This window comes from Bemisia tabaci, chromosome 5 (assembly GCF_918797505.1).
Source record: "Bemisia tabaci chromosome 5, PGI_BMITA_v3".
Lineage (NCBI taxonomy): Eukaryota > Metazoa > Arthropoda > Insecta > Hemiptera > Aleyrodidae > Bemisia > Bemisia tabaci.
Genome location: NC_092797.1, coordinates 22728010 through 22745900, shown reverse-complemented (window position 1 = coordinate 22745900; position 17891 = coordinate 22728010). Strand labels below are relative to the sequence as shown.

Here is a 17891-nt window from a genome sequence, read left to right as displayed (position 1 = left end):
ACGTAAAATTACTTTAATTTTTAATTACTGGACCCCATTAATTAAATAATTTTTTTTCTTCAATTCTGATTGATTTTTATAGCTCCATAGATAGAATAATCTATGATTGCTGACCATTGCCACTCGCCAGCTACAACGAGGCAACCTTGCATTTACTTTGAGGTTATATCAGTCAAAATTAATTAATGAAGCATGTGCATGTTGATGTGAAATGTGAATGTTGATGATGTGAAATGTGAATTGTGATGTGATTTAGTGAGATCTCAGTTTGTCGGCTTGTGACTAGAGAGATCCAGTGAAGTGGAGTATTGTTGTTCAAATATGTTTCAGCCGTCTTCTGTTGTGATTTTTACAAGCTAAGACTCATTTCTTTCTGAGACGCTTCCAACCACTGCAAACCACAAACTGCCTGTTTTCTCAGGAAATTATCCAACTTCAACATCGTATCGACTACCTTTTCCCAAATAGTAATTACATGAAGATAAAATGTTGTCTGATCAACCACAACTACCTTTTCCTGTGCATGGTAAGAATTCTGAACTGACTTGAATCAGTGGGAACAAAAACACACCAACTCGGTAGCTCAGAAGTGCTCAATTTTCATGTAGGTCATTGAAGTTAAGGGTCATTCCATTGTAACGGGTGTGACAACAATTTACCTTTAAACAAGAATTTGAACTCTTTCTTGGGGTTCAATTAAAAAATGATCTACAGTAGCAGAAAGAACTTTTTTTATAGATCATTTTAGTTTATCAGAAATTGTTTTTACATTGTCCCATTCCTCAGAAAAAAATTAAAAGGCTGCGTAACGGGTGTGACCGATTTTGGAAGTGAGTTTTTCCTCAGTGAGTGTAAAGTGGAAACTCAGCGAATTTTATGAATGTAAAAATCTGATTAAATTATATGATGAAACCAAGGGTTTTTACTTCAACTGCCGATGATCCGTTTTCAATTATCTTTTTTTCTTTCCTTGAAAAATGGGAAAGTTTGCGTAACGGGTGTGACGTAACGGGTGTGACAGATTGTCTCTCTGAGGTCCATCATTTCTGAGAGAGTTTAAAAGTTAAAAAACTTACTTTTTTTCTCGTACTCTTATTGTAGGCAATCCTAAGCAGTAAATCAATCAGCAATTTGACGCATTTTAATGTAGAACATGCCAAAACTACATTTTTCTACAAGGTGGCCCAGACCTACCGTTTGCGTTACGGGTGTGACGCAATGGGTGTGACAGATTGTCTCTCTGAGGTCCATCATTTCTGAGAGAGTTTAAAAGTTAAAAAACTTACTTTTCTTCTCATACTCTTAATGTAGGCAATCCTAAGCAGTAAATTAATCAGCAATTTGACGCATTTCAATGTAGAACATGCCAAAACTACATTTTTCTACAGGGTGGCCCAGAGCTACCGTCCCAGGGCTTTTCTTCGGGTAACCCCGGATTCCCCTTTCGTCCCCGCGGTCCTGGACCTCGCATGACCCAAATTAACAAAAAAAAAACCCCTGGTACGGTAGGTCTGGGCCTATAGTAAAGTGAAAATATTTCAATCAAATCGGAGAGAGTTCAACGAGTTCTTTTTGAAGTCCTTTTGAGATAAGGTGTATTCACTTTAAATACTGAAATATGGCAAAAAAGTTGGTTATCTCTCTCTTATTAGATGTATACATAACATCTAATTGTGCATATGAGTGTATTTCTTGTGATAACCATAGAAAAAATGGTTAGAAAAGAGGCAACATCTGCATAATTGAAGTCTCTTCTCATTGGTCACACCCGTAACGTGTCACACCCGTTACGCATTTTTACCTATCAATTGTTGAAATAAAAATTTTGAAAAAATACTCTAAAGCTGTAATTGACTTGAAGACGTACGGAAAAAATTAGCATCTCAAAATGACATGAATTAAAATAGTTACATTAAAAAACCCATGTTTTGCGTAACGGGTGTGACAGTCAGTACACTAAGTTTTAAAAGTTACATATAATATACAGTAATTATTTTTAAAAATTGAAACTTTGCAGGAGCACATTGAATCAGTTTCTTGACAACTGCAAACATAAACTGAAACTTGGTTTTGACGGGAACACCAGAAAACATTGCTACCAAACTGTCACTCTTTTTACAGTAGGATGAAGCTAAGCAACGGGTTTACAAAACACGTAAAAATTGCGAGAAAAAAAACAAAACGGAGGTAAACCCCATATATTTCCAAAAACTAGGAGTATTAAGGAGTCCAAAAATAAATATCGTTGGGTCATTTGGAGGGGGGGAAAAAAATACCCCCCGGACTACCTAGGCGTGGAATGACCCTTAACGCATCTGTACCAACTCGGACCTTCAAAATGTCTTTAAGTACTTGTCTTTTGGCACCAAAAATCTTATTCCCCGATTAACTTCCTCGCCTGCTGCGCAGTTTTTTGTGTGTCTTAATTATATTGTCATTTTTTAGAGTTGGTGTGTTCTGTGTTTTCGTCCTCACTGATTCCATTGACAATTTTCCATTAGGTACCCGGAGCTTAGGCACATCAAAGTCACTTTATTTTGAAGACAGATTGATTCAATTAATAGAGTCTCTGGCTGGAGGCCACAAAAACTGTATATTAGGAAACTCTAGATGACAGGCGAGATGTCATGAGACAGAATTGTTTTCTTGTTTTTTCTTTTCTTTTTTTTTTTTTTGATGCTGAAAAGGAGCTAGAGTATCATAATATCTTAACATATTTAGTATTGCAGTGAGCAAAAATACAAATTTTCAGAAGATATGTTGAAAAAATTATGATTGTGCATCGACAATATTTTTGATGAATTTTTAAGGTTTTTTCTTCTTTTTTCTCAGATGAACTACTGGCGAAGGAATATTACGCATCATTCTTCTTGTAAATACCTTAAACATCTCAGAATTTGAGTATTACCTCTCTATTCTATGTTATAGAAGTTTCCACTGTGAGGTAAATAATGACAATACCTCTTGAAAAACTGGATGCAGTTCTTCAAAACACTCTCATAAAAGGTAAGTAATTACTTTAGCAAGTATTCAGCCCATCTTTTTTTTTCCTTTTTTGCTTTGAAAATTAAAAGATTTAAAAGTTTGAACTAGGTATGTTTGTGTAAGAAAAAAACACTATCTAGGAAATGTGACTAACATTACGTATGAGAAAAAAGAACTGAAAGTATGTTCCTATTAAATTTTGTACTAAATTTTAAAATTACTTGAATTAAACATTGTCTTCCCCCTCCGAAGAAATTAAGTGTAAAATAATATTTCATGAATTTGGAACTGATGAATGCTGAGCTCAAAATAACATTGGTATGTACTTAGTAAAGTCAAGCTTCTTGCCTACTACTATTATTGACTAGGAGAACTTCAAGCTACCGCCTCACGAACTCTTTGAATGAATCCATTTTTCCAATGTGCCCTGGAAACACCCCCAAAAAATTCCAAAAAGTCTGGTTTTGAGCACGCGTCATAAGTGCGCACCGAACACCCAGTGTGCGCCGGGAGAGCTGAATGCTGGCTGAGCCGAAGGAGCGCTACTTCCCCTTACCCAGCCCTTCCGGTGCACAGTGGGTGTTCGGCGCGCACTGTCGACATGTGCTCAAAACCGTAATTTTCGGGGGGTGTTTCCAGGGTGCATTGGAAAAAAAAAAAAAACATGGTCCCAATGAATTCATCCAAAGAGTTTGTACAAATTTTTTCAGCCCAATCGGAAGCAGCAGCTTGGAAAGTTCCCCTTGTGTGTTCATTGCCCATACAGCAGTACTTTTGGTGTCGAAAATTAAACAAGACACTTTTTGGAACATCCAAATTCACTGAAGAATTTTTAGGTTACCTTCTCTTCAATTTTTTTTAGCTTTTCTGGTAAAGCAAGAAATAACCCAACCCTCAATTCAAAATAAATTTCTCTCAAAAAATTTTTTGACTGAAATTTGGCTTCGTCTGAAAGGATATTTTACCGAAATTACATCAAATTATAAGTCAAAGCACAGTGCTGTGACTACATGCCTTTAATTTTAGTAATTAATTATAAAATTTCAACAAACTTCACAGATATGCCCTCAAACTGGAGATATCTCTGGTGGTTACATCAGCTAATCATTTTAAAAAAATATAAACTTGCAGCCACTCATTTAATTCTTCTTTTATTCCATAGCTAATCTAACCTCAGCTCATAAAATAATTCAGCTGAGTGAATCCAGTATACGACAAGAGGGAAACATAACAAAGGAAGATGCAAAATTAATCCTAGAACTAGCAGCTGAAACACTCTTACCTCAGGAAAACTTATCAGGTTGGCTCTAAAAAAATTGTCTCAAGTCATTTAAGCAGTTAGTGCCTGATTTTTATTAATAATCGATAATACAATAGTTTTAGAACTCAAGCAACTCCTGCCTGCAGTTTAATAGATACTTTTAGACCAGCGCCTAGCAGATTTTTGAGCGGACAATCTCACCTTAGTTTTTATTACCTGTCAACTGTAAGTATTTGGCTGTGCACATCATGTCGAAAGTAAAGCACAAGTAAAGGTTTTTTAGATGGCAATCTTCATATTTTTGTCCCAATCAATGAATATTATTAAAGTGGATGGAATAGTATTTAATCTTAATCCTAATGAACAATCGACTTTTTATCATACTACACATTGAAACTAATCATTCATTTTCTTGTTTTCCGTTTACCAGCCGTGCGAATGCGACTGAAGCAGAATACAACTTTATCCACCGGCTGTGATCAAATAGACTTAATTTTGAATGGAGGAATTCCTCTGCAAGGTATCACAGAACTCTCAGGAGAAAGCAGTTGCGGAAAAACTCAGCTATGCTTGCAATTGTGCCTTACTGTACAGTATCCCACATCAGTTGGTGGACTCAATAAAGGTGAAATGTGCAATTAATGAACCATCCTTTAATTTCAGCTCATTAATAACAATATTCTCAAAGCATGTTCAGCATGAAAGAAATAACATGTAGCTAGTTTTGCTATTGGGGCAAAAGCTTTGTTATTCTGTAATGAGTTGCATGAGATTGTGTATAGTGCTGGAAAAATAATCATCGGCTCACTGGCCTGGATTGAGGTGTAAAAAATGTGCTCTTCAAATTAAAGTGTTCTCTCTTGATATCCTTGTGGGCAGATATTTACTGTATTTGAATAAATTGTATATTCAAATACAACAAACAGGGGCAGTTAGACATGACAGTTAATAGGCCCTAAGCGGTGGTTAGCCAAAGTGACACCATGAATCTGCATTATATGCAGTAACTAGGGGGCCATGTCCCCTGGCTGCTATGTGACCCAACCCCCAGAGGGCGTTTCGTGCTCTCTTAGGCCTGCTTAGACAAAAGAATAACCAAAAATAATGAAAAGATTTTCATACCCAACTCTCATTTGTCCAATCTCCCTCTGGCCAGGAGTGATTGGACCGTAAGAATCGAATCAGAAGATCGGTATATATTTCAAATTTCATGCAGAGACCGAAACCAAATGAAACGAACAGAACAGAGCGTTTTGTCCCTTTTGGACAGTCTGTAGCAAAGAGGCATACCTTAGATTCATTTACCTTACTCTACTAACAGACCATAATTCAATATTTCCCGCTTAGTTCAATTTTCCGCTAAATTTGAAATTCCTGCCTTTTTTCATTGGCGGGAATTTCAAATGCCCCCCTCTCTAAGCTCCCTGGTCTACTCTTATACATGTAAAAAAAGCCTGAGTCCTATTTCAAAAATCTGATTATAGCAGGCTCATCTAGAGACTATCACCTGTTGATAACTGCAACAGTCATGAAAATCGGCCGTTTAGAACGCTCAAACGAACTGTGACAAAAGTTAAAAATTTACGTTATATAAATGGGAGAATTCACAACTTGAGAGACCAATGAGATTGGCACTTGAAGACATGCTACGTAGTCAGACTCATTTTCTGCGAAGCATAACCTCTAGACTTTCTACTTCTACTTTTGGAGAGCTGAAATCTAAAACTAATCTGCAAGTACCTCCCTCATTTGTGGTAATCATTATTAAAGCAAATTTTATTGATATAATTATTATTACGATATTTCTGATTGGTCAAAATTTGCCGGAATAAATGGCATCTGCCTGTAACATCCACATTTACGGGACTTTTTAGCTATCCCTCCCAACTTTGATGGTTCAAGAATGTCTTTATGTCTAGTAATACCACCCTGAACAATATTCTAACGCTTTTCGTGTTCTATATTTGTTTTTCAGGAGCAGTATTCATAAGTACAGAAGACAGTTTTCCATCAAAAAGACTGCAGCAATTAATTCAGAACTTCCCATTAGAATTTTCCAAATCTGTCGTGAGTCAATTAGAAGAAAATCATAATTTCGGCTCAAAAATATTTATTGAGCACATAGGAGATACAGTAAGGCATCTTGCATCTGCTATAACCTTGCTTTTTTCAGAGTTATTGGCTTTCGAAGAATGTCGATTTGAGAGACAATGCTTTCATTTATTATTATAGCATTTCTTTAATTTTTAATTTTGCAATAAGTTGTTTACCCTTCAAAACTTTTATGCTGTAATCTTTTAGGTAATTTATTTGACCTCATAGTTAATTTGAGTTAATTCCATAAAGACAGCTGAGTGGCTGCAAGAAATATTTGTGCCACAATTAATTAAATTAACAAGTACAAACGGACTGCATATATAAAAGATTGTTGCATAGCCTCTAGTATATCACAGCCTTAATTATGCAAGGAATTGCTTTTTCTCTTTGTTTCTATTGAACTGCATTCGTATCTTCCTTTAGTTTTCGTTGCTCTCCTGCTCTCTATTTTCTCTCCTTGAATCTTTTCAGGATGGTCTCAAAAGGTGCCTGTATGGTCAGTTACCACGGCTATTATCAACTCAAGATATTGGCTTACTCATTATTGACAGCATTGCAGGTGTGTTTCGAGCAGATTACGATTTAAAAGATGGCCTAAGACGAGCTAGAGATATGAGATCTGTTGCAAGTCAGCTACAAAAAATCGCTCATGACCATTCTATTGTTATTCTTTGTGTAAATCAGGTAAATAAAATTTCTGTGACAGTTATATTCATTTTTCTCTCAAATTGTTCAAATTCTCTGCAGATTTAACTCAGGGCATTGCATTGTACACAGGTTATTTGGACTTCAATTTGCTATTAGGAACTACAATTTTTGGCTCAATTTAAAAGCAACATACGAATCATTAGTTTCCAAGCAGATAGTTGTTTTTATGTATTAGCCAGAAATTGTAGTTCCTTATCGCAAAATGTCGTTCATTTCTCTTTGGATGGATCTAACCAGAGTCAGTCCAACCACATCAGATGCCTCATAGAAGTCAACCCATGCTTTATTTTCTCATCCAAAAGCCAAGCATTATTTTGACTCGAAATTTTTTGAGTACATTCTTTAAAACCAATGAAAAATTCATCAAAACTTTCAAGGATTTATGTAGGTTAAATTCCTATTAAAAAAGTAAAACCTAATTGGTAATTGAATGGCATCAAATGCAGTTTGGCAGATTCTTGCTAAATCTGTCCATTTCTAAAACAATGAAGTTTAAAGTCTTAATGCTCAAACAATGTCACACAAGAATGTTCAAGTGTAATTTCTTAGCCCTCATGTGGGTGATCAATTAATCAATTTCGTCTATTTTTGTGTCTAACACACAACCCTCTCTGTGAGATGAGTGAAGTACCACGGAATGGGCATCTCATTACCCCTAGTAATGGAGTATTTATAAACACATCATGGCGATTTCTTCGGTCAGGAACCATCTTTCTTTGGACCATCCTCAAATCACATGCAGTACTTTTCCTGATCTTCCAATCACCTTACCCTTGCAATAATTCATAATGCGACTGGAAACCATTTCTTCAAAGTTATGTATGTTTGTGTGCTTGAACAAAATCTCAAATTTTTGATTGATTTTCATCCCAGATTTGGCCACAAAACCTTTAGGTAATTGCCTCTATAACACATTTTTCAGCGCTGTGCAAAGTGCATTACATAATTCCTTTCTTGTACAACCTCTCCACCTTGAACATAGAGATACCTTTTTCCATGATTTGCCTATTGTAGAGTCTGTAATTTCAAGTTCTTTGTTAGTCATAGATCATAAATATGTCAACCATACTTTGCCTTAAACAAAACAGCAAGAACAAAGAAACTAACATTTTTCAAAACATTCTCCCATTTATTGAATTCTTGTTGAATGATTTCTCAGACTTCATATGGATGTGTGTCTGGCACTGTACTTATTTTCAAGGTTTTGCAGCGACAGGAATTGCAGTAAAACCTTGCAGATGGTCATAGTGTCTAAAATGTGTCAATACTAATACTTAAAAATATAAAAACAAGTGCAGTTGTAAATGCTTTCAAAAATTTTCACGTTTTTTTTTTTCAGTTAACAATAACGGTGCAGTGTTTTAAAAGTCTATTTTTAACTCTTATCCGTACCGCAAGCTGAATTAATAGCCAAATAAATACATATCTATTAAAAAAATGTAAAAGCAGACGCACAGACTGCACAAGATACATTAAACGAACATGATCTATCATTGAATTAAAATAGATCTGTCATTAAATTAAAATATATCTATGATCCATCTGTTTGTTTGTGTTTAGGTAACTGCATCTTTAAAACAGAGTGGCTTGTCTTCTAAACCAATTCCAGCATTGGGTCTAGTCTGGGCAAATCTAGTCACGACAAGAATATTTATGTCTCGAAGTACAATTGGAAACTTTAGAACTCTAGAAGTCCTGTTCGCTCCACATCTACCTAAAAAATCCTGTCAGTTCACAATTGGTAATGCTGGCATCAGCTGTTTAGATTAGTATCATTATCATGTTTGGGTCACCTCATGTAAATCAGACCGAAAATTGGCTCATTTTGACTTTATCTCTTAGAATAGGGTGAAGTTTGGTACTAAGTCGCTATTTAACGTCTCGGCGATATGACACCACTAGGCTCATCTTCGCTCGGCTGGACCCTGCTGCCGCTCCATGTCCAGAAGCCACCTGGACTGTCACTGGCTTAGTGCAAAGTTTAGGGACTTCTGGAACAGAGCTGGCTATGCAACGGTCCAGCCGTCTCCGTGGCAGCAGATCCTCGAAACGCTGAACAGCCGAAACTCCGGCAGAATATGCCCGACCCACGGCTGGCCAGTGCAGGTTGGAATTCTGAGAAAACGGAGAGGGTCCTGGCTACCCATGAGTCAAGCCCACTCTTACGGCATCACCGAGCCCCCTGGAAATTTTGCTCTCTTTACCCAAATTCTGTTATAGAATCTTTGTTTTTGTGTCTTTATACCTCTATTCAATTTGATTTTTTTTTTTTACAAAATTGATCAATTTTATTTTTAGCGCTTGTTAAGAATCATACACCAAATGTATTTTCCCGTCTAGAATAATTTTTCAGCTCAGCAGAAAGATTACTAGAATTATCAGTAAGGTGTAACGTTACTTTTTGTATTTCATTTTTTTTATATACATATTTATAACTTTTTTACTTTTTCATTTGGTTAATGTTCTTGTTTTTTCAAAAGTCTATTTTGTTTAAAAAAATGAAATAAAGTAAAATTAATGAATCAAATTCAGTTAAAAAATACAAGTCTATTGTCTTTTGAATTGATCACAAAGCATACCGTATTTCAAGTTCAGACTTTTTTCAATAATGGAGAAGGGTTTGTATGAATCTAAATAATGAAGTCAAGAAAGTAGATATTTATAGCCAATTCAAAATTTATTCAAAGAATATCAGAGTGGTCCAGTTTCTTTCTAAAAAAATGCTCTGTTTCTCATCATCCATTTCTCAAGGGTTTCAGGGAATCAATCAGATCATAAATGAAGATGCTGAAACAAATGCAAGTCAGACGAATCTAAGTGTTTTTTTATCAAAAATATTTTCAATTTCAACGGTCATGAGGGTTTTACATAGGCTGTCCAAAAGTTATCTAGACTGCTACTTTAACTTCAAAATTATTAAAGCTCTAAACCTGATATAGGTATCATTAGAAAGATCTAGTAAATGTCTATCAATTAAGACTAAGATCAGTATATTTGAAAAAAATTCAACCAAATCAAATGAAATTTTGCAAGAATTTCCGTCTTTCATTCCAAAAAACTCACTTAAAATTGCAAGGAAACATTTTAATTAGTTTTAGTGTTTATAAAAATGAAGCATAATTAAAAACTTTTAAATGTTGCAACTGAGACACACCTTTTCGGCACTTAGCCATCAATATGCGCGTACATTGAAATAGAATCGAAATAATGTCTGCTTTATGGAATCACTGAAAAAGCAATGAGTCATAAAAATTCGAACTTAATTTATTATTCAATAGGCTGATTAGTCCTGAGAGGCACTATAATTTATATTTGAAGAAATAATTTTAGTTATCTGTAACGATCCCAGCTGCCAATTAATAGAGTCAGTTTTTAAAAAATGCATTAAGGTACTCACTTTGTCTCAAAAACCAGCTCTCGAATATCATCTATTTTCTTCTCCCTCTGTATTTTACTCTGATCCATGAGTCCTTTCAAGTGTCGCAATTTCTCTTTCATTTTTCCTTTGTTTTGTCTTGGAGTTTTTTCTACTTTTCCAATGTTTCTTCGTAGAGGACTTAGAAGATGGTATTCAGCCTTTGGTACCTCGGCCTCAGATGTGCAGGCATTGGAGTTATTATTTACATATGTTTGATTAGCCTGCAATAGCTCTTGATTGAATTTTGTCCTAGATGTGTCGTTTAAAAGAAAGTTTTGATTATTTAAAAGCTCTCTTTTTTTGTTCGGTAGAGAATAAGAGGAACGCTCAAACAGACACTCATCTTCACATAAATCATTGAAAGTACGAAATATTTTCTCTGTTGTCTTTCCTGTTTGTTTTTGCTGAGGGAAAGCTCTCACTGAATTTGTTAAGTTTTGTTTACCAACAATTGAAACTGGCGTGAGTCGTGGCAAGTTTTTTCTGGATGAATATGGTTTTTCAGCTGTTTCCATATTATTCACCTGTACATGTTCCTTCATGTTTTCTTTCACATTACTATTTAGAGATGACTGATCTATGATTGAATGTTCTTCAGAATTTGTGTCTCTTGTCTGATTACAGCCTTTGTAATTTTCTTCGTCCAACTGGAAACCATTCTTATCAAGCAGATTTGTTTCTTGATCAGTCAAGCAAAATGACTTCTGATTGCCCCTTAGTGTGCTTCCAGATGCTTGATCTAAATTTGCATTAATAAATTTCTCCTTATCAGCATTAGGAGATTTCGACTTTGATGCTTCAAAAGAAAGATTGCTTTCTTCAACTTGTAAAAATAAATCAGCTTCATTGTTATGCTGGAACTCAGAAATGTAATTATGTGTTTTGAAACAGTTTTCCGTTGTATGTTTATCCATAGCTCTGAGACTTGTTTCTTCAAGATAATCATTGGAATTCAAGTATCCTGCTTTACATGATATTTTGTCACTCATCGAAAAATCTTTTTCCGAGTTTTTAACCATTTCATTTCCTCTTTGGAATAAAGTCTCTGTCTTATGCATATGAAAATCGGCGAAGGTGTCTTTTTGGTTCTCCGTATCAATATTTCGTTGCATATTTTCAACTGTAACTCTTTTATCTCTGGGATTGTTTTCTCCTTTTTGAAAGAAACAGTTAAAATTCTGATCTGGAACAGTGGAATTACACGTGATTGGCTCTATTATGATGGTTCCGTCAGAATCATATCCTAATTCGCTGTTGTTCTCAACTGAAACAGCAGTTGCTTTCTCGCTTCTACTTACTGCCTCTGATTCCTCTGTAATATCAATTACCCCGTTAATTTCATCTTTCTTTGATTGGTTGCATGTCTTTGGTTTGTAATTTTCCTGCTGGAAAAAGTGTCCTGGCTGTAGTTTTTTATGTTTATTCTGTTGTGTCTTTTCTTTTGAGTGTTTTGAGTGCTGCTTCTTTGCCACTGATCTCTTAGGTTTCGGCTTTTGTGGAGACCAAATTATTGTCTCTTGTGATGACCCAATTTTTTCTTGTGCCAGAATCTCATCCCGTCCTTTCGCTAATACCTCTTCGTTCATATATTTATCTATAGCTTTTGAAACTATTTCATCCAAGTCATCATCAGAGCTGAGTTCATCTGATGATTTATTTCCATCTGTCTTTGTTGTTTTATCAAAATGTAAATTTCCTTTTCGGTCACGAGTATTTTGCATATCGTCACCCCCTTTCTCCTGATTTACGTTCTTGAGTTCCCCCTTATCCAGGTCTAGTCCTCCAAGCATTGTATCACGACAAAGTTCCTCATTTTTATCGATAGCACTAAAATACTCCTCATTTTTAAATGTCTGTAAGTGATCATCGTCATAGGTTTTTTCAGTAAAGGAGGTTTCAACAAAATCGATCGCTTTTGTTTTCACCATATCTACGCAAGCTTTTCTGGAAAGATTATCAGGTTCTTCAACTGATTCAATTTTCTTATCACTTTGCTCTTGAAACTCCGAGTCTGCCGTAGCTTTTAGATTATTATTGTCTTCGCTGAGCACCTTTTGATCAGTAATTGGTATTAAATCAAATGCTTGATTGCTTATTATTTCTCTCTGACTTTCTCTCATAATTTCTCTGGATTTTTCTTTGTCTTGTAGAGTCAATGGACATTCAATGTTTCCTCCAAAACAATTCAGTGCTTCGTGTTGGTCTCTGCTCTCTGACTGATTTCTGTCGCCTGCATTGCAAACATCCACATGAGTACTTTTCAATGAACTTTCATCGACATACGGGTTTTCAGAATCTTTAAGTTTTGGACTGGTAGGGCAGCAGCTGATTTTCTCTGACACTTGTACATTTTTCAGCTCAATTTTGTTGGTAAATGCTTGACCACTTTGTAAAATTTTTGGATTGTCTGTTTCTTTTGAAGTACCAGTTACTTCCTGATCGAAACTTTTAACAAGTAAGCTCACAGGGGCATTTTTTAGAGGGGGATTCCAAGCTTTCATGCGTCGGAAGGTTTTCTGAGCATAAATGGCAAATTTTTTGTGTGGTTCTTCTGTTGGTTTTGTTTTTTTCAGAGTTTCCTGTGTGTGTGCCCGGGCAGTTATGCCTGTACCTAATTTTCCTGTGAAAAGAAGAGGCAATTTCTTTTAGAAATTTTGTTCATAAAAATGATTAGAGTGAAACTCAATCCAGCACTCATAAGTTATTGTTTATTAGAAGAAAATGTTCTTACCTACCATTAAAAGTTATCTATATCGGAACTTACAACAAAATCATATGAACAATTTCATACCCACTCATGGTGCAACTTTGCACCGTGCAATGTTTACACGTTCACACACAGACATGGATAATACCTAGAAGCAAGTAGTGTGGTGTAAGATATCCATAACAGATCTCACTTGATCGTTCACAATGGAATAGGTAGCTTGTATGATAACAATATTTTAAAAATGCACATCATTAAGTTCTCTTAAAGTGATTACTTCTGAGATTGCTCATCCAAGTAGATTGATTACCATAAGTACCTATTATTTGCACTTCCAAGTTATTGTAGTTTCATTAAAAGTAGCATGAAAAAAATTGCAATAAAGTTACGATAGGTACATCGATGGCCAAAGTGCTAAACTATGTATCACTGTTTGCGATGTTGCAACTTCTTATTATATTATGGTCACTTCTGTGGAGACCTTGTCAACTCAATATTTTTGAAACCTCCTTGAATTTTTCTCTCTGCTGTCAGCAGAAAAAAATACCTTCGACACCTCCTCATTTTCCTCTCTGTCAGAAGAAATAAATTCTTTATAAAGAAGCTATAAAATTGGCTTGTTTCTCTTGAAAAAAAACTAAATTGGAACGGAAATTTCGAAACACAGCAATGGAGATACGTGGTTTCGCTCCTCAGCCATCGATATTACCTATCATGATTTCTAGTCGTGATTGCATGTTGCCTATCCTCTCAATTCAAGGCACTGCAATTATCTTAACTTTTTAAGATAAAGGTTCAATTTCTGAAGAGGCTTTATGCTACCTGTCTTTTTGGATGTGGGGGTGGAAATATTCTCCAGCAGTCACGGTGACTAATTGGACGGATCTCCACTAAAAAATTTAATTTTATTGTTACCCTGCGCATTGAAATAGATTGAGATTTCATTGCATAATTTTCTTCGAAAAATGCCATTTCTGGGCAGAGTAAGTAATGAAATTCTTTCATAGATACCCGCAGTATGTAATGAAAACCTATTTCATTTTTTCCCTGGTTTTTTTTAAATTTGAATAATCTTAAAAAAATAGATAGCATTGTTTCATTTTATGAACCAAACGATATTCATGATTTTAACTTCTAGATTGCAGAATGCAACAATGGACCAGTTGCACGCATCAGAGTATGAGTTTTTCATAGACTGTATTTCTACCATCTACCATCAGAAGAAAATTGAATCTTCTACGCCCGATTGAAATGGAGGTACCTATACTAAAGTCGCCCTTTCGAAAACACAATGATGCTATCCATCATGCTGAAGTGCATGCCAAGATTTTTAGTACAGTGGTCTCTTTTATCAGTGACAAGTAAAGAGAGTTAGAGTTTGTCTCAAGGATTTAGGTTTCAATGCTGCTGTAAGCACATGAATCCTCAAATGTCCATATCAGTTAAATAAGTACGTAATTCTTACTTTTTTTGCTCATTGATATTTTAGGCTTGGTAGTCGAAGTTTTTCCTTGTTGTATAGGTTCAGTAAACGGCATTGCTCCTGTAAATACTAAGTTCGGAGAGAAATAGTCAATCGCACTATTTATGACGATGAGAAAGTTTATTTTATGAAAAAAAATATCACTTTGGCTATAAAGCTACCGACTGATAAAAGAGCGCAATTTTAAAAAAGGTGCCGAAGTTTCGAAAATTCACACCCAGTTTTCCCTTGCCGGAACGATGGAACGATTGAAAAAAGTGAAAAGCGGACTACGGTGTTTATGTTTTTCTCTCTCGGATTTCTTCTTCCTCTCCTTCCTCAAGTGGAGCGAGAATGGAGAATTTAGGTAAACGTAAAGTTTCTATGAAAATAATTTTCATTTCTTTCTGATATAGTGTGTTTATGTAAATCATCCCTCTGAAATATTTTTAAAGTTTGCCCTAATCGTTCAAGTGGTGATCTATGGTGTGTTTTTCTCGTGTTCCCCATAGATAGCAGTTTTATCAGTGTTTTCCTCGCGCGTTGTTCCGAGTGTTTTGATAGTATGTTATAACTTGATGTCTCTCTTAATGAAATCGTCTCTCAACGAGGATAAGTTTTAAATGAAAATCGTTTCTAGAGGTCATCTACTTATGCAGCAAGTCTCACGCATAATGACACGTTTTGACCGTTTCTCTACACTCAGAATTTCTCTTTAGTATCTTCTTCAGGTTATGTAGCCCTCATTTGCACTTCATTCTCAGTGCATCAATTATGGTGTATTTTACCGTAAAAAATGAAAGTTGTGTTCACGTTCAACACAATCTCCAAAGTTGTCATCATTCTATGCTGTTGCATAATATTCACACTCCAGTCTGGCCCTTGCGATAAGACTCGTAAAGTTCTAACGGATAGCAGGGGTTCCATTTCTGATGGACCTCCCGGCACCAATTACACGCAAGATTCTCATTGTGAATGGCTAATTAAAGGTAAGTTTTGACTTATTCATAATTAATCTATAGTAGAAACTGGTTTGGACAGTGTTCCTTCAGCCGGTATAGTGTCACTAGAACTGCAACCCAGCCATATCGAAATTGATTTTGAAAAGCACCTATCGAAGACTTGAATGCATCCAGTATCATATCAGTCATTTGATCATGAGTGTGAGCCTTTGAGATGCCAACTGTCACACATTCAAGTCTCATTCGTTCAAGAACTAGGACATACAGGCAAGAGAGATTCCGGCTGTATAGCATGAACGAAATTTTCTGCGTGTAACTACAGTGGCAAAGTTCCAATGCATTCTATGAAAAACGCAGTGTTTGCTTAGGAGCAAATGGAGCTGAACAATACTGTTTTTATAATTCCATCAAAATCACAAATTCACATCAGAGATAGCATGACCATGCAGCATAATTCGACCATGAATCTTACAGAAAAATATTAGTAAAGTAAAGTGGTTTCTTTCATGTAAATTCGTACTTCTCTAGCTTAGTCCAACTAAATCAACAAAAAAAATCTTCAGGCTTGAATGTAAGAATTATAATTTTTTAGTTTCAAGCCTCAAATTTACCCGTCACGATTAAAACCAGTATGGCAAATCTCCACTACATCGTAATTCACATGCATATTCAAGAGGATGAGAATCTAAAATTTAGGTAGCTACAGGAATCCTTATGTTTGGCAAAGGAAATAGATCAACTGGAAATGGGACTGTCTGTACAAATATGAGGAAACGCTAAAGTACGAGTGAACAAGATGTAATATACTTGCGATGACGTTCTGGAATGGTTTCAATCCTTTCGTCAATCAGGGAACAAAAAATCAAAACCTCAGTTATTGATTAGTTTTTCATTTTACAATTTTTTTTCACTGTTTATTTCCTCGTTGAAAAGAGGGTTGAAACCATCTTGAAATGTCGTGGGCATTTTGATGTGTATCATTATCCTTGTGATCTCAGTTTATGTATTGGTGTGAAGAATTTCAACAATGACAATTAAAATTCTGTGAAAAATTGCTGTGATATTACTGTCATAATAGGATTTGTCTCTTTCACTGATTTGATTTTTGATTTTTATATTTTTGTTCATAGCCAAAGATCCTCAACAGTTCATCACCCTCACATTTTTATCCATGAGCACTGAGTGTTCCTATGATTACATTTACATATATGATGGAGACTCATTCAATTCAACCCTTCTTGGAAGTTTTAGCGGAAAAAATGAGCCAGAAAAAATCACTGCCTCCTCTGGTTATGTAAGTTATTTTTCTGCTCAAATTGTAGACTGTTCCCTAAGCAAGCAACATATATTGACAGTGAAAGTACCAGACCATTTATCTCATTTGCTGTGTTTAAGAATCTCAACATTACTCCTGAGACAACTCAATTAAAGGTAGAGGCGGATTTGATACTGAAAGAATGAGACAAAGTTCCTAAGTCAATAGGTCAATTCAAATGTCTAATAGATTGAAGCTTCTCTCTCTTCGAGCCAAAAATATTTCCTTTTTTCATTAACCTTGAATTCACACACGCAAATATTTTTTTTTAACTATGCAAGAAATAGTAAAATGGAAGAAATGTAAGTTTCAGCACTTCTCGAGTATTAAGTAAATTTTGTAATGTTCAACAGAACACCCTTTATTTTGTGTGCAGTCTACCAATTAACATTACATACTCTCTTCAAATTCGAAGGCTTTTTCTTTTAGAATACGGTTGCTTCATTTGTTGAATACCTATTCATTTTTTTAAGATTTCATTTGTTGGAACTTAATTGTAATGAATTCTTCTTTAACATACCTATGACTTTGATTTCAGATGCTGATCCTTCTGTATAGCGACACAAATTACATGTTGGATGGTTTCACTGCAGAATATATAGTGACTGATTGTCCAAACAATTGCTCTGAGCATGGGAGCTGCCTCCATCATTCTTGCTTCTGTGATTCAAAGTGGACAGGCCCTGATTGTAGCAAGGAAGCTTGTCCAGATAGTTGCGGTAAAGTCTATGGGCATGGAGAGTGTCGCGGCGGACAGTGTCACTGTAATGAAGGTTTCACTGGAATGTCCTGTAGTCTCCACCATCTAAATCCAGTAGAAAATAGGTGAGTCATTTCTTGTGATCATTTTCCACCTCTTTACCATCCCTTTGAAATCTTTTCAGATGAAAGATAAAACTTAACTTTTGTTAATAATGTTTCGAAATGCGGTGGAAGACTATACGCATGCGGTGAGTACAGTCTGTTCACTCTCGCA

The 17891-nt window shown here is 35.5% G+C and overlaps 3 protein-coding genes across 4 annotated transcripts in view; 2 read left to right on the top strand and 1 right to left on the bottom strand.

The window, feature by feature from the left end:
- The first annotated feature begins 168 nt into the window (after positions 1–168).
- On the top strand, positions 169–9322 carry LOC109036653 (DNA repair protein XRCC3). Its single transcript, XM_072300439.1, has 7 exons — positions 169–526; positions 2833–3006; positions 4148–4285; positions 4677–4871; positions 6222–6379; positions 6815–7027; positions 8612–9322. The coding sequence occupies exons 2-7, from the start codon at positions 2952–2954 to the stop codon at positions 8819–8821; spliced, it is 969 nt and encodes a 322-aa protein (XP_072156540.1). The 5' UTR covers positions 169–526; positions 2833–2951; the 3' UTR covers positions 8822–9322.
- Positions 9312–14884, bottom strand: LOC109036650 (uncharacterized). Of its 2 annotated transcripts, none has more exons than XM_019050997.2 (3): positions 14642–14884; positions 10449–13089; positions 9312–9838 (listed from the first exon to the last, which is right to left on the bottom strand). In XM_019050997.2, the coding sequence occupies exons 1-3, from the start codon at positions 14712–14714 to the stop codon at positions 9787–9789; spliced, it is 2766 nt and encodes a 921-aa protein (XP_018906542.2). In that variant the 5' UTR covers positions 14715–14884; the 3' UTR covers positions 9312–9786. The 2 variants fall into 2 exon arrangements, with proteins under 2 accessions (XP_018906542.2, XP_072156538.1); XM_072300437.1 differs by lacking the exon at positions 14642–14884 and adding an exon at positions 13205–14626.
- A 101-nt stretch (positions 14885–14985) lies between these two features.
- Megf8 (multiple EGF like domains 8) overlaps positions 14986–17891 on the top strand; it is a 34691-nt gene continuing 31785 nt past the window's right edge. Inside the window, exons 1-3 of the mRNA XM_019050925.2 lie at positions 14986–15627; positions 16731–16894; positions 17454–17740. Of these exons, the coding sequence (XP_018906470.2) occupies positions 15435–15627; positions 16731–16894; positions 17454–17740 (644 nt within the window). The 5' untranslated portion in view covers positions 14986–15434. The remainder of the gene's footprint in view (positions 15628–16730; positions 16895–17453; positions 17741–17891) is intronic.

Bases quoted from the DNA above. Each gene is read 5' to 3' on its own strand.
- LOC109036653 (XM_072300439.1), top strand. From the start codon at position 2,952: ATGACAATACCTCTTGAAAAACTGGATGCAGTTCTTCAAAACACTCTC. The intron at 3,007-4,147 runs GTAAGTAATTAC...TTTATTCCATAG, and splicing joins TCAAAACACTCTCATAAAAG to CTAATCTAACCTCAGCTCAT. The intron at 4,872-6,221 runs GTGAAATGTGCA...TTTGTTTTTCAG, and splicing joins AGTTGGTGGACTCAATAAAG to GAGCAGTATTCATAAGTACA.
- LOC109036650 (XM_019050997.2), bottom strand. From the start codon at position 14,714: ATGCCGTTTACTGAACCTATACAACAAGGAAAAACTTCGACTACCAAG. The intron at 13,090-14,641 runs GTAAGAATTACG...TTCTTTTCACAG, and splicing joins AATATCAATGAGCAAAAAAA to GAAAATTAGGTACAGGCATA. The intron at 9,839-10,448 runs GTGAGTACCTTA...CATTTGTTTCAG, and splicing joins GAGCTGGTTTTTGAGACAAA to CATCTTCATTTATGATCTGA.